General features: G+C 38.6%; 1 protein-coding gene across 1 annotated transcript in view; it reads right to left on the reverse strand.

Annotated features, from left to right (window-relative positions):
* The window catches only part of LOC117288518 (trifunctional UDP-glucose 4,6-dehydratase/UDP-4-keto-6-deoxy-D-glucose 3,5-epimerase/UDP-4-keto-L-rhamnose-reductase RHM1-like), a 31,732-nt gene extending 17,577 nt beyond the window's left edge, over window positions 1–14,155 (reverse strand). The window contains exons 1-4 of the mRNA XM_033769407.1: window positions 14,028–14,155; window positions 6,188–6,249; window positions 5,716–5,772; window positions 1,761–1,809 (exon numbers count right to left, since the gene is read on the reverse strand). Coding sequence (XP_033625298.1) covers window positions 1,761–1,809; window positions 5,716–5,772; window positions 6,188–6,249; window positions 14,028–14,151 — 292 coding nt within the window. The 5' untranslated portion in view covers window positions 14,152–14,155. The remainder of the gene's footprint in view (window positions 1–1,760; window positions 1,810–5,715; window positions 5,773–6,187; window positions 6,250–14,027) is intronic.
* Between the last annotated feature and the right edge of the window lie 2,497 nt (window positions 14,156–16,652).

The following is a 16,652-nucleotide window of genomic DNA, read 5'->3' on the forward strand; positions in this document are numbered from 1 at the left end:
GAGATAATAATGAAAGAAAAAACACCCTTGTCACACGAAGTTGTGTGCGTTTAGATGGTTGATTTTGAGACCTCAAGTTCTAAACTTGAGGTCTTGAAATCAAATTCTTTGAAAATTACTTCTTTCTCGAAACATATGGCACTTCAGAGGGAGCCAATTCTCACAATGTTTGATACCATCAACCTCTCCCCATTACTCGTTTACCAAGTAAGGTTTTATGCTAATAATTATTTTGAGTAATTACAAATAGTGTCCAGTGCCTTTAACACTATGCAATGCATGATTTAGCTCAGGCTGCAATCCGCAATAGACTATACAAGCTTATTGAACAATTAGCGAGTGCAATTTTGTTTCCTTCACATATGAAAGCAATGTATGTGGGAACCAAAAGTTTCCAAAAATACACACAAGACTTGCGTGGTCTATTAATACAAACACACATTGGGACAGTACAAATGATACCCATCAAGCAAGCTGGGGTCCAAAGAAAAGTCACATGATCAACACCAAGCAACATGTAAAGTTCTGCAATAAAGAAACATTAGCTTCTGTAAAGTGGCATATCCAGGGTTGTGGCAGCAGCATATCACCAGTTTTTGAGCCCAAACATTTTTGCAAAGGGTCGATGGTGAAAAAAAGAGTCTTTTCAGCATAAAACAAAACTTTTTTAAAGAAATGAAGTTTGATACACCACTGTCACTAGTTGCAATTAACGAAAGGCAGAAGAACATGCACACAAATGACCCAATGCTCATGCTACATGTATTTTGCAGAAAACAACTGGCAATTTCATTTTTTAACACAAAAATTATTATGTCGATAAACTTTCAAATGACATCGTACATCCATATGTGGACTTTTTAAAAGTTATCTTGCACAATATATGACAAACAGCAGTGGGCACCGCTTTTTCTTTCTTTTAGTCTTCATACAATTAATAACAAAATTGCCAGTGACAGTGCGAGACATACATATGTACAAGCCCTAAACTTCATAAAATATTATCTTTGGACTTATTGAGGATCTTTCACAGCACTGGTAATAAATCTTGCATTCTTTCTGCAACAAAACATAATTTTTATGCAAACCACTCTTGTTTTGGTTTTTTTTTTCATTGAAACTAAAAGTTTATAATAAAATTGAGATTCCTTTCACCTTATTAGATTTTCACACATTTTTGCTGTTTTTACTATAACATTGTTTTTGTGGGTTTTTTTTGACAAGGTATGGGTAAAATTTCAATCAGTCCAGTGTTACATTTAATGTAAGATCCCATTGAAAACAAAGATTGCGGACATTGGCCTCTAAATTTGTAACATTGGTTTGAGTTGGATTTCCTTTAAAATTACCCTGAAACATAGGAGGAGTTGCAATGAATTTGCCTTTTTTTTCCATAAGGAAGTTGAAAGCCTGTATACATGAAAAGTTTTATTTGCACGCAGAAAGAAATATGGGAAACAACTTCAAAGGGACTCGTTGCCTAGGATCGGGCAAGTTGGTCTATGATAAGCGTTTGAAACTGTTTTTTATACAATGAATAGGTTAGAAAGGGATTTTTGACTCAATAAAATGGCTGACTGTGTGAGTTAGCAAAGTAAAAGGAAAACCACGCACTTTCAAGGCATGTTTGTGTGAATCATTATATTGTAATTTTAAAACACAACCATATCGATATCAAACGCTTTTTGTGGACCAACTCGACTAATCCAAGGCAACATGTCCCTTTAAGCACAAAGTCCAGTACAGTGTCAAGAACAAACCTGTATTGATGAGGTTAGCAGAGACAAATTCAACTTTAGCAAATGATTCCTGTAGCAATAACAAATGGACACCCATCGAGTCATTAGTAGATAGCACTCACCTTAGTTTCAAATCAGGCCTTTTCACATTGTCCAAAATCTCAAGGTCAGAACCGGTTCCCAACCGGAGATTTTGTTCAACCTGTTTCACACTGTTAAAAAATCCAATCCGCCTCAGATCCGGGTAGCATGCTCTAGCCGGATTGAAATCAACCCTGGCAGGGACCAGGGTTTAAAATCTCAATCCGGATCGAAATTGCAGTTTTCAATTCACCATTAGCCAGTTCACGTAAAGACCAGAGTGAATGTTGCTTATCTCTGATCCCTGTCGAAGAGGCTAAGCGAGGATGAACCGGAGAGGACCCAGGTAGGTTTCAACGCGGTTCGAAACGGAGGTAGTCTAAAAAGGCCTATAGTCAATAAAGTCAAGTCTGCAAAATGTACCAATAACCCTCAAATCTACAGAATTACCTCATTTTGAAATCAAGGCACGAAATGGCAGACGCCAATGATTTTATTGTTAGGCCAGTAAACTTATAACCTGACAAGTCCTGTGGTATAGGATTTGAGGCATTGCATGGTGAGGAATCAATGTATAGTATATTTGGTTTGCGGTAACACCATGTGTGTATCTACTTGCCAGGTAGAGTTGTTCTTAGAGAACTGTCTTGCTTTATTCTACTGCCGCGGAGTAGATAATCGGAGGTTCGGGAGACTTCTCAGTTCTGAAAAGAACTGTCCTGCTTTTAAACTATTACCGGGGCGGATGGTATAAAAAACAGACTGGACTACTACTTTAGCTTATAGGATCGTAATTAACTGTACTGCCGCGGAGTCAGTTCTGAATTGATCTCAACGTTTCAGTCTCCTGACGATGACTAGAGCAAGCTAGTCGAAACGTTGAGACCAATTCAGAACTGACTCCGCGGCAGTACAGTTAATTACCATCCTATAAGCTAAAGTAGTAGTCCAGTCTATTTTCTATACCATTCGCCCTGGTAATAGTTAAAAAGCAGGACAGTTCTTTTCAGAACTGAGAAGTCTCCCGAACCTCTGATTATCTACTCCGCGGCAGTAGAATAAAGCAAGACAGTTCTCTAAGAACAACTCTACCTGGCAAGTAGATACACACATGGTGTTACCACACACCAAATATACAAGTCCTGTGGTCTTGTGTTTTTGAATAATAACACCTCACTGCATTTTAGTTAACACTGGTTACAAAGATCCTTTGATTCCATGGAGTATTGAAGTATTACCCATAACAACAATGGGATCATCTTTTCTTAGTGCTTTTTCCCAAATTAACTCAAAAGTAAAACTCTCATTTTAACTCTGGTATTGTTCGTAAAGAACTCTCTGGTCCAGTAAAAGTTTTGAACTACAAGACTTGTGAATTTCTTTCCCCAAATTTGATCCAAGGAAACGGTTTCATCTTTTATAAAATAAGAACTTAATATGACAAATTACAAAGGTTGCTATGCTATTAAGTTCTTACAGTCATATCAATCACGATCAACACACTCAAGTTATAATAATAATTTTGTTCTTATATATTCAAGAAGTAATTTAATTTTCAAAAGATAATTGTATCTTGCTTTATTTCTAGAGGATTGAAATAAAGGATCATGGAATAGAGAGAGCATTAATACCACACTGTATAACGATTCTTCTGGTTTGTCTCTGGACATGGCATGTAAAACTCATTAATTAATCAAATATAAGAAGAGGAATGTGACAAAAATCCTCTTGGATATTTGATGATTGAAACCCCAACATTAGCTCTTATTTGTTGATTTGGGAGAATAGACCCCTTGCATCCCCAAGGCCCATTGGACGATAGCTGTTCTTTGTGTTTAAAAGCATGCCTCAGCATACCTGGTAGTATGTATCGTTATAAGGGATCTATTGATTTCTATAGAACCCTTACACAATAAAACACATTCAGCCAAAGAGTCACCCCTCACCCTAACTTTGGCCAAGTTCTCAAAATTGAATTGTTCTGGAAAAAACACAATGTATGAAGGCTCAAGTAATCCTCATCAAATAACTGGAACAATGCGCCTACAATTTCCATCTGTTTGGGAATAAAATATTTCATGCTCCCAAAATTGGGAAAAAGATAGGCGCGTGTGAGTGCACTGCGAGTTGTACAAGGAGTCTATTGTGTATAGGATTGCATGGTATAGGACTGATAGGCAATGCATCGGTGAGGTATCAATATATATTTGGTTTGTGGTAACACCATGTGTGTATCTACTTGCCAGGTAGAGTTTGTTCTTAGAGAACTGTTTTGCTTTATTCTACCAGAGTAGATTTATCGGATGTTCAGGAGACTTCTCAGTTCTGAAAAGAACTGTCCTGCTTTTTCACTACTACCCAGACAGAAGGTATAGAACATTGGCTGGAACTACTACTTTAGAGTATATTGTGGCTGTTTCCTGCTATGAATCTAGGAGGAGAGACTGAAAAGCTTATAAAGCATGGTACGATGACAAACATTAGCTATGGTGATATAACCCTCAGTTGCCTCCAGCAGTCTACTATGAATCACTGTGTGAGTGACATTTTAGAACTGACCCAGAGTTACCTCAGGATGTGAATATATGTAAGTGTTCACAGGTCTAGCTTCACATGATGTTAAAGGAAACTTGTGTAATCAATAATGATATGGCAAAGTATGCAACAAAACTTGAAAAAAAGTGGCTTAGAAGAACAAAAGACATTTTAGATTCAGATTTGTGCAAAATCAAACTAATCTGTAAATTGTGACATGTAACAATTTATTTATATAAAATGCAGGAAAAGGTGTTTCTAAGAAAAAGGAGAATTCAATATTCAATAATTGATGAGGTGCTTATAACAAGGAAATAAAAATCCCACACAGTCACATGGCTTGAAAGAGATCTGAAAATAGGTGAATATTTGGTAAAACCTTGCACTATCAAACATGGCTTCTGTCCCATACTCCCCATTTTGGGAGTGATTTTGTCAACGCTGCATGTGCTTAAATGCACACTACACTGTACATGTATAACACACGATAACATTAACTCCCAAGTATGCCCCAAAATTGCGTGGTTTTCCTTTTACTTTTTAAACTAACACGGTCTCCATTTTGTGGAGTTAAAAATATTACACCACGCAATTTTCGAGGTATTTTGGGTGGATCATTATATTCTACTTTTAAAACATCACCCATGCATTTCATAACTTAACACTCAGTTACAAGCTATTTTCAAAGACCAACTTGCTTGATCCAAAGCAACGTGTCCCTTTAATGCTTCATTTGCTAACTAAGGCTCAAAATGTTGACAACTAATTATGTAGGCGGGGGTTTCACACCCCCTACTTACACCCCTGGTCAGTACAACCCTGATGTGATTGTTATACCTCGATAACTAATTGGGAAGTTTTGTTGGTCGAGAACCAGTCACGTGATATAACACAAAGACGCATGTTACATGGCTCGGGGGTCGGGTAACATGAAAAGTGATGTACATGTACACCAGTGTACATCACCTTGATCGTTCCCACCGATGGTCGATTTCCAGCGCTGTGTTTGAAACACCCGCGGGTTCAAAGGATCAGCGAAGAAATGTTTTTTATTTAAAACTATAGGCCTACATACTCCGTCGTAAAAATGTTTGAAGATGACAACAGAACTTTGAGAAGTGAAATAACAATGTTACCAAGTTATAACAAAAACAATTGTAACATGCTGTGACTGGGGTCCATGGGTTTTGTACCCCCTCGGTGGCGTTTGCCCCCTCGAGTGTACAAAACGCAATGGATCCCGCCATAACGTGCAACAATTGAATATTGTTATAGGCACACGCAAGCCAGTGGATATATCAGCTAGAAGCCTACGGGATTTCACCCAAACCATGATTTGACAGATTGTATGTATCTTTACCTTGTGTAATTTATTCAGCCATGCAGTTTGTGGTGGGGTCTTGTCAGCTACACGGATCTGTTGGTTAATAATAAAGCACAAACTTTATCATCCAAGTCAAAATTTCAATATGTTGGACTAGTAAATCTTATCTTAGTAGGTTTTGTATGAAGTAGTAGCTTACATATTGCAACACTCATTCAGTTTGGGCTACTTCTAGGCATCTAACCACTCTAGTATAAAGGTCTAGAATAATTGGAACAAGAAGTAATAAACCACAGGGGAACCTGAATGGGATGAATAAATGAAACACTAAAACAGGATTTGAACCTGTAACCTCTGGTCGACATACCAACTGAGACATCGAGCCCTATGCTGTAATTTACTTTGTTATAGGGGGTGGCAGTCAGAATAAAAACTGTCTGAGGTATTTATGAACGTATGTTTAATGGCGGTTGACCACTGTGCATGTCCCCCTCCCGGCACTACTCACCTTGGTGGCTAGATTGTTGCTGACTAAATGATGAACAAAGTTTCTGCCAATAAAGCCACAACCTGCAATAATGGAGAGGAATGTAGAACAAGTATCAGTAATGACTTATGAGTAATCATGCGCAATTATAAAACATTTCTTATGAGAGTTAATGTGAGCAATAAGCAATAATATGCAGAAAGACCAACTGAATTCCAATCAAGTCTCACTATGAGAAAATGCCACTTCCATTGGACAATAGACCTCTCTCATTTCTGTCTTACTGTCGCTGTCTTAGAAAAGATAAATGATGTGGCACATGGAAAACACAGTTAGTTTGCCCTGATACACTGGTATTATGTGCATGAGAACTTAAATTGGATCATGTCATTTCAGTACCTTCTGTGTAAATATGTTTTCAAGACTGAAGGTTGAAAAGAAGTCTTTCATGTTTGTTAAAAATTGTACCCAATGGGGATTTTTATATGGCAGCAGACTTAACCTGTTGTTCACGATTAAATGTGCAATGGAAGTTTACCTGGTAAGTCTGCAGCCACTTAGCATTCCAAAGTCTCCTATTGCACTTAATATTTGAGGAAATTCCTGACAGTGTTTTTGCATCATATAAAGTGATTGTATATGCATCCTCCTGTGCAGTTGCATACAGGCCTTTAAAACCAATCAAGCTGTTAAAATACATATATTAACATTGCTCCTCAAGGATCGGAGTGGCCTGGAAAACAGCACTCTTGTCATATCCCATTAGCAGGTTCATCAGGTAATTTAACTTAGAGACTTTCAGATTAAATGAAATTACAGAACAATGAGGCATGGACTCTTACTAAAAACTGGAAAAGCTGATAAATGGATGCTACACAAGGCTATTAAGAACAGCCCCTATAACACCCACTGGAGTTAACATATGACCAACAAAGTCCTATATGGGAACCTACCCAAGCTATCAACAAAAATCAGACAGAGAAGGATGCATTTTGCCTGCTACTGCTACAGGAGCAAAGACGAACCAGTATCAAATATTGTTCAGTGGACCCCTAAGCATGGGAGGAGGAAACCTGGTAGACCTGCACTAACTTACACTGACATTCTCAAAATGGTCATGGGACTGAAATCGGCAGATTTCAAGTCAGCAATGGGGGACAGAAAGGCAATGGGGGACAGAAAGGCAATGGGGAACAATCGTGATTTGAGGACATATCACTCGACTTTAAGCAAGAACAAACATAGTTTATCAGCAGCACAATATTAAAGGGACACATTGCCTTGGATCGGTCGAGTTGGTCACAAAAAGCGTTTGAAACCGATTGTTAGAAAGATGTTTTAAAAGTAGAATTTAATTATCCACACAAATATGCCTCGAAATTGCATGATTTTCCTTGAATACGTCGTGAACTAACACGGCACGCCATTTCGTAGAGTCAAATACTTGACTCCACAAAATGGCCGACTGTGTTACAAATGTTGTTGGCAAAGTAAAAGAAAAACCATGCAATTTCGAGGCATATTTGTGTGGATAATTATATTCTACTTTAAAGACAGTGGACACTATTGGTAATTGTCAAAGACCAGTCTTCTCACTTTTTGTATCTCAACATACAATGCATAAAATAACAAACCTGTGAAAATTTGAGCTCAATTGGTCATCGAGTTTGCGAGATAATAATGAAAGAAAAAACACCCTTGTCACACAAAGTTGTGTGCTTTCTGATGCTTGATTTCGAGACCTCAAATTCTAAACTTGAGGTCTCGAAATCAAATTCGTCTTTAAATTACTTCTTTCTCGAAAACTGCGTCACTTCAGAGGGAGCTGTTTCTCACAATGTTTTATTACTCATAATCAAGAAAGGTTTTATGATGATAATTATTTTGAGTAATTACTAATAGTGTCCACTGCCTTTAACCATATGAATTTTATAAACAATTGGTTTCCAAACGCTTGTCATGGAACTGATCTAAGGAAAGGATACATCCCTTTAAGCTTTTTGAAACAAATTTCCCATAGCGCCCTACCCTAATGATCAACCCAAAGTAGCCATTTAGTTTGCACATTCCTGCACTATTATCTCACCTCATGTGAGAAATTCTACCTTTCTTAAACTCAGTGGAGACTAGTAATAAATTATGCAGGGCAAATCAGAGGAGATAATAATGCATGGTAAACATACACGTACTACTGCTTCACAAGATGGTGAAGGCATGCATAAAGTCTGTACATGTCTGAGAGCTGTCTGCCCCTGGACTAAAGACTAGTCTCAATGTGGCATGTGTTTTATTTCTGTCATAGCAACACCTCATCAACACTCAGTTCTTGGACATTGATCAGTCGTCTTGGTATAAAACAAAGGACCCAATTTCTTGGCTCTGCTTATCCTAACCAAAGAATCGTCGCTTACGGAAGCAGGGAATTCCGTGCTTGCTTCAAGCGTATTTCGAAGAATAGCAGGGAATTTCTGTTTGTGGGGGTACATGTACATAGTCCATGTTACTAGGTACTATTCGCTTACACAACAACATGAAGGGCATAAATTTGCCAACCTGCCTGTAAACGAAGAATGATGATCTCAAGAGCAAAATTTGACAGTAAGCAGAGCCATGCAATTAGGCCCCGTCTGGGTGTTACTATTAACGACAGTTACATGTAAATGGACATACTGTATCTGTACCACGACCTTTGACTGTACAATCCACCTTCTTTCTTAAGGCTACTGCATACGTATTTCTTTGCTTTTAGAGCCAACAATTACACCTCTCTAAAAAAATAAAAGCTTGAAGGCAGTGGACACTATTGGTAATTACTCAAAATAATTATTGGCATAAAACCTTACTTTGTAACGAGTAATAGGGAGAGGTTGATGGTATAAAACATTGTGAGAAACGGCTCCCTCGGAAGTGCCATAGTTTTGGAAAAAGGAGTAATTTTCCATGAATTTGATTTTGAGACCTCAAGTTTAGAACTTGAGGTCTCGAAATCAACCATCTAAACGCACACAACTTCATGTGACAAGGGTGTGTTTTTCTTTCACAGTTATCTTGCAACTCCGACGACCGATCCAGCTCAAATTTCCACAGGTTTGTTATTTTATGCATATGTTGAGATACACCAAGTGAGAAGACTGATCTTTGACAATTACCAATAGTGTACACTGTCTTTAAAGATGAAAAGATGTTCAGTTTTCTGTCACATTTAAGCATTAGTGTTTTTGCAGTTGACCATTACATAACGGACGCACAACAATATCATCAACATTAGGTACATAATAAACTCATCAGAAAGTTGTTGAAGGACAGGCATGAACCTTGAAAAGTGCAAACAAGTTTGATAACAATTGACTAAACTCATGTCTTTTCTTTATGAAAGTTTTCATTACGACCTTAAAAAAACTTGTGGTAACATTGATTACTGAGAAAGTTACATAACTGGGACTGGATCAAAGATAAAAAATGAAAGCATAGATTTCTGCTTTTACAAATAACATCATCTTTTTAGCCCTTGAAAAATCATGCTCATGCCAGCTAATGCAATGCATACTGACTGACTACAATACACATGTATACACCAATGTGCTGCAAATCAGACTAAATCTAACGATGATTAATATCCAATATCTGTAATTTCCATGGCAACAAGGCTCGGGAAGATAATTTACAAAGCATGAAACTGTTGAGCTTAGTGACCAATCTGATGAGTAGGTCGCTTCTAGACTTTCATCGTGTATGAGTCATGTCGGAAAGAATACATTTTGGGCTCTTTGCAGTGTTGTGTGTTCAGTTCCTTTTCTAGAAACTTCCTTCCTACTTCTTCAATTACCTGTTGAACTTCAGGAGGAAATTTATCTGGGTCAAGTATTCAGACAAGTAAAGCAAACAATTATATTTAACTTTCTGCATTATATGCTCGTAAAGGTAATACAGAATTGTTTTTTAATATTTTGTTTTAAGAGTATTTTTGAATTCATCTCCATCCTCTAGTTGCAAACATTTACAACACATGATATAGACCTACAATGCAAATTTATGCATTGCTCTGTGGAAGTTGCATAGCAAGGTATTGTACATGAACGTTTGATGCACTCAAGCCATGTAAAATGTAACAGAAGAAGCATGAAAGTGTAGGCCCCATGTGTATTTATTTGGGGCTCTATCCATCTATATTTGCTCATCTCTCTCTTCGCTTTAGAACCGGTGGACAGAGCGATCCAACTGTACATCTTCTTGACTCCTGACCTAAAAGAAGCTCTTTAAGACCCTCCTCCTCCTTGTTACTTTAGGTAGTAATATATGAGCAGGGCTCAAAATTGTTCATGAAATCTGCAAGATCTACAATCTAGCACTTGAAACTCAAACATTTTCTCAATATGAGTAGAATTTTTTATGCAAGGGTTGTTCTGAACTGAAGCACGAAAGTGAGTAATTATGTACACTTCAATACTCATTAGAACTAAAGTACATGCTGTAATCAGACTCAAAGTGAATTTTTTTTAGAAAACTATTTTTTGTAAAGATGTTAAAAATTGAGGTATTTTATCATTCATTCATGTTTAAACAGTTGATAATCACCAGCTGGAGTTGTTTATAACCGGCTGGCTTCCGTGTGTATTATCATGCGGAACGCACAATTCATAGCTATTAGTAACAGCGTGTTATCTGTTTTTAAGTGCGGGCACGTAATATATTTCTTAGCATGAGCGCGTACACACAATCTACACGCATCAAACAGATTTTTCACAAAGTTTTTGAAAAAAATACTTCAAACCTTAAATTTTCATTTATCAAAGTGTCTATAATTGTATTTTTTTAACTCTTTTTAACAAACAGGCATTTATGAATACACTCATCATTCTGCCATAACAGGTACCATTTTACCCCTTGGTGGAGAGAAGCAAATAGACCTTATGCCAGGCCTGATACTTTACGCAGGCAACAAAGGCGATTGCCTCCATGCCCAGTTTGTCATTTCCTTGGTGCCCCTCAATTTCTCCAATTGAAATTTACAATTTCATCATAGAAAATGCCTCAGTGCCCTTGCCCTATCAAAAGTGAAGCATACGGGCCTGTCACATGACGTCATTTTAGTAGGGCACCCTCACCCAGAGGTCAAAAGGAGGTTGTTCAATCCTTTGCGTCGCGCGCACAAATCTGTGCGTTTCGATGGTTTCGTCACCGTTTTACCTCTTAAGATGGCGACTGGATGACGTCAATGCATAAGTTCTATTGGTTAAGTTTCTTGCTCAAGGACATAAGTGTCACAACCGGGGTTCAAACCCACATCCAGATGACTTAACTAACAGAACCTGAGTCCGATGCTCTTATCCGCTCGACCACGACACCCTCTCGTGAAACCTAATTTGACTAAAACATTTTTTTTTTTTTTTTTTTGCTCACATTGAACACGTTCACTATGCTCATTATGATCTTTGTCTGTATCCACCGAAATGATAGCCTGGCCGTTTCTAGCATCTGTGAAGCTTTATGACTGGACTCTCCTAATCTGTTTCCATTCTTCTCCTCAAGCATTAAAGGCAGTGGACACTATTGGTAAATACTCAAAAATAATTATTGGCATAAGACCTTTCTTGGTGACGAGTAATGGGGAGAGGTTGATGGTATAAAACATTGTGAGAAACGGCTCCCTCTACAGTGCCGTAGTTTTCGAGAAAGAAGTAATTTTCAACGAATTTGATTTCGAGAACTCAAGTTCTCTCGAAATCAACCATCTAAACGCACACAACTTCGTGTGACAAGGGTGTTTTTTCTTTCATTACTATCTCGCAACTTCGATGACCGATTGAGCTCAAATTTTCACAAGTTTGTTATGTTATGCAATGTTGAGATACACCAACTGTGAAGGCTAGTCTTTGACAATTACCAATAGTGTCAACTGCCTTTAAGCTTTATTTATTAGACAGCACTTGTATGTGAGAAGCATCTGTATGAACAGGCAACACAGACCTTGCACTTGCAGAATCAATCACTACGACACAGCGTTCTTTTTAAATTCCAAACCATCACACTGGGTCAGCCAGGCCTAGACAAAATCACAACTGCAGCTATTTTTCACACAAAGAAGCTCAGTCTAAAATGACCATGAACCAAGTTGACTTTGGACTGAATTGACTTCCGATACAATGGACGCTTTGATTAAGCCGAGTAACAGTTGACATTGAATTGACTAGATCCAAGTCTTCATTTAGTATTAGCCCCGTTATAAGTCATAGTAATTCCACAAATGTAAGGAATAAAATGAGGTATGTTGGAGTAGTAGTATAGGACTTTTTTAAATGGGAGAAATTTGCAATCAAACTACCACGCATCTTGCAACCTTTGAAAACTTAGCATTAATAGACAAGGTGGGCTGTAATGGCGACAGTGATGAGACCGATGTTAAAAGCGGAGCCACAGCTCTTTAAGGTGGGCTACCGGGAAACCACTATGCTTTCTCGTTTTCCGTGAAAACAGGACAAACTCAAAACAAATGGGGCCAGTTGAAATAAACGACGATCGGCGTGTGGTGTGAACATTTCAATGTCCATCAAGTTTTAATGTATATGTTTGCATACTTCATATTAACAAATGAAGATAATTAGGGCATCGGTTATGTAATATGACATTATTTTTTTTCCAATTCAAAGATAAAGGCATAGGCCCCCCTAAAATACACCGTGAAAACTGGTAAGAAGAGGAGGATTTAGAGTAAAACCGTTTGATATCCTGGTGTCATGTGTTTCCAGTAGGATAACAGGAAAATTGTTCACAATCAAAAACTAAAAAAAAAAATTTCAAATCATCTATCCAATTTTTTAACAATCACTTACACTTCATGGTGTGTTGAAATTTTTAAAGTTTTGGTTTTACGTTGCGAGAGACAGTATGCCATTAACAGTGCTTATGCGTGCACGACATTGGAGTAGCGTCATATGTTTTCACACCTTTCATTGGTTGGTATTTTATTGAATATTCAGAAGCTAGTATGGCGTGCAAAATAAATCAAAAATATTATTCAATTACTACTAAACAAATTTAATTACATTTATGTCCTAAGGCATTTTGGCTATGATATTAAGAATCCAGAGATATCATGATAAGGCATGAAAGTAAAACACCCCCCCCCCCCTTGAAACACACACATTTCATAACAATCTGTTTTCCCCCATTTCAGACCAGTAATGTTTGGTTTCAGGAGATAAGAAACCAATCTATGATATTTTCTCTTCAATGTAGACTTAATATTTATTACGCTTCTCAGAATTTATTACAGTATGCAGTAAATCAAAAAAAAATATTGTGTAATTTTCACTTAAAATATTTTAATATTTTCCTCATTTTGGCACACCATAGAATACCAAATAGTAACCACCTCACGTGATCCATCTAGTGACTAAAGCAGAATGAAACTCAATCTTGCAGATAGTAATTTTGTTTTGAACTTTCGAGGTTGGATGGTGTTTCTTTGAGTTTGACTCATTTGAATGTTAGCATAATAATAATATAGCCCCACTTGTGTGGCCAAGGATAAGGATTCAGCTATCCTTGGCCACACAAGTGGGGCTAGGCATAATATTAATAATGCACTAGTGATTAGTACCAAAAATCAATCATTTAATAAATGTTTGAGCATAACCAACGACAGGAAACTTTTTTCTCAGCATGATTAAGCCTGACGAAAATACAGACTGTGATAAAATGTGAGTAAACTGCATAGCTTCTGTCACCGGTGCAGCTTGCACAATCTCGCGGTAAACGGGAATCAAAGTTGGGGACCGAAAACATATGAGGGTCGATAACGTATGACGCTACGATACTTATCAACAAACACCAACTACAACAGAAAGAAACATGTAATTACCTCCAAGGATTAGAACGGAAGGTTTCAGCGAACTACGCCTGTCCTCATCTGGGGATGCCATGATTGCTTCTGTTGTCACTGTACTCGAGCCTCCAGTCTCATCATCGTCAGTGTGTTTTTGCATGCTGATTGTGTGCACTAGCTCCAGTCTATTCCAAACAGCAATAGCAGCAGCATTGTAGCAGACTGGGGACGTGACTGTATGCGTAGTGCGTACAACAAGCATAGCCTTTAGTCAAGGCGCATGCGGCATCCCTTGATGTTCAATCACAACCCCAAATTAATATCACGCACGAAAAAGACCAGCGCGAAGCGCCTGTAGCTTCGCCGTTTGGGATTCCTCCTTCTTATCACAGCACTGCCATTATTATCACACGCCGTGAAATAGACTGTTTTGAGTAAAATAATGCAAAAAAAAGGTGGCACATAAACTTAATTGGTAACGAGCAGTGATGGAGAGCAGTCTGTTGATAGTGTGAGAAACGGCGCGCGAGAACACTCAAATACTTGAATTGAATTCGAGACCTCAGCTGAGGTCTCGCATTCAAGCATTATGAAAGCACCCAACTTGTGCGACAAGGGTTGTTGTATCTTCCATTGTTCTCTCTACCAACTTCGACGACAAAATGAGGCTTTTTGAGCTCAAATTTTCACAGTTTTGTTATTTTATGCGTATATCTTGGGGGTACACCAAGTTAAGTACGGTATCCATTATTTCTCTCTACCAACTTCGACGACCAAATGAGGCTTTTTGAGCCAAAATGAGGCTTTTTGAGCTCAGTTTTCACAGTTTTGTTATTTTATGCGTATATCTAGAGATACACCAAGTGAACCAGAAGTGCATAACAATGTACAGTAGGTTAGCATTCGTAACAATGTCAAAAGTCTTTAAAAAATACCAAAAACCCCATGTGTACCAGTGTGGCGGTTTCAACTTTCCGCCGTGTTCAGTTTTCCGAATGACTAAAATACGGTGACATTACGTCATGCGACGCCTGCGCACAGCAAGCGAAAGAAGTCAATTGTGATGTGCTGCACTGAGTCCAGGAAAACTTAAACTTAACACGGCGGAAGAATGAAACCGCCACACCTGATCCATGGGCGTGTTCCTGCACTATCCTCTTAAAATTCCGTGGTCTGAATTTGTGAGTATAGTATAGTATTGCGAGATAATATTTATATTATTTGTCCCTATACGGGCTCCGTAATTTAAGGAGGGCATGTGCCAATAAAAACTTTCTTTCTATTGTTTTTAAGTGGCACTGGGAAGAAATGGCCGTTGACGCCGCCGGGTTTCTTTGGCTCTAAGTTAAAAGAGCCTGCACTAGAGCCATTTGGTTTTATGATATCCTAAAATCCGATTTAAATGAAATAAGCATATATCTCTGGAACGCCTTTATATCAATCATCCCCGTTATGTTATCTTTCACCATTGTAAAGATAAATCCATGACATAAGTACTTAGAAATTGACACTAAGTTTGTTGAAGATTTTCATGTTCTTATGATTGCGTTTTTTTTGTATAAACCGGTGTGAGTGACGGACTCGGAGCTCCGGCGTACTCAGAGCTCCGGATTACCAAATACGGTATGTATTACGTCATGCCATGCCTGCGCATACACCAAGCGAAAGTAGTCGATTTTAGTGTCGTGCCGAGTCTACCAACTGTTTTGCTCTACTCTCGTAGCTAGCTGTCAATGGCGGCGTCCACAAGTAATCGTGTGGTGAACGAGTGGAGCACTACGACAGTGTTGCGAAAAAAGTAATCACATAATAAAGTATTTGAGGAGTGGGGATTACAAAGAAGGTTCTTCTGAAAGCCGGCAACAGAGGAGGGTTTTGGGTTGCCCGTCGAAAAAGCACTCGTACGATAACAAAACAGGTCTCGAAGATTTATTCGCGGCGGTAGGTAGGGGGACGTATCGTATAGCAGCAGAGCACCGGAGACTCGCGCCCGCAACGACAGCATGCTACGTCATCCCGGAGAGCTTGGCACGCCAGAGATCTGAGACCGTGATTACAACGTGCCGAAATGCCCGGTGACGTCACCCGGAGCTCTGAGTACTCCGGACGGCTGAGGCCGCGACACCGGCAAGCATTAGGAAAATGTAATAGCTGATGTTAGAGCAGGTTAGTCAAAACACGAAGAGACAGAACTCAGCCCTCCGATCCACTAAAAGCTAAAGGCCCGCCGGTCGTAGGGGCGTCAATCCGTCTTGAAAGTGGGGGAGGGGACATGACATTTACGGCGTGGGGTCCGGGGCCCGCCTTAGGGCCCGGACAATGTTTAGGCCGCAGATGCTCTCTATGTGCAATCTAGGGAGTCTGATGGGTGATGTATCCCCACTCAGATGTTGGAATGTATTGCCTATTTTTCAAGCTATGATGCCTCTATTTTTGCTAGGTATTGTACCTAAAAAACAACTTCGTAATAATAATATCCATATTGTTTCTGCATTATAGTGCTCCGACGGCGTTTCATCCCTATCATCACTTGTAAATCGTTAATAAGGGTGGATCAAGACAAGACATGTTAATACATGTAGTAGGATTTGAAACTTTGCATGGTGGAAATACGATATAGAAAAGGTTTGCGGTAAAACCATGTAATGACTATCTCTATAA

The sequence above is a fragment of the Asterias rubens genome, chromosome 3 (genome assembly GCF_902459465.1).
Source record: "Asterias rubens chromosome 3, eAstRub1.3, whole genome shotgun sequence".
Taxonomy (NCBI): Eukaryota; Metazoa; Echinodermata; class Asteroidea; order Forcipulatida; family Asteriidae; genus Asterias; species Asterias rubens.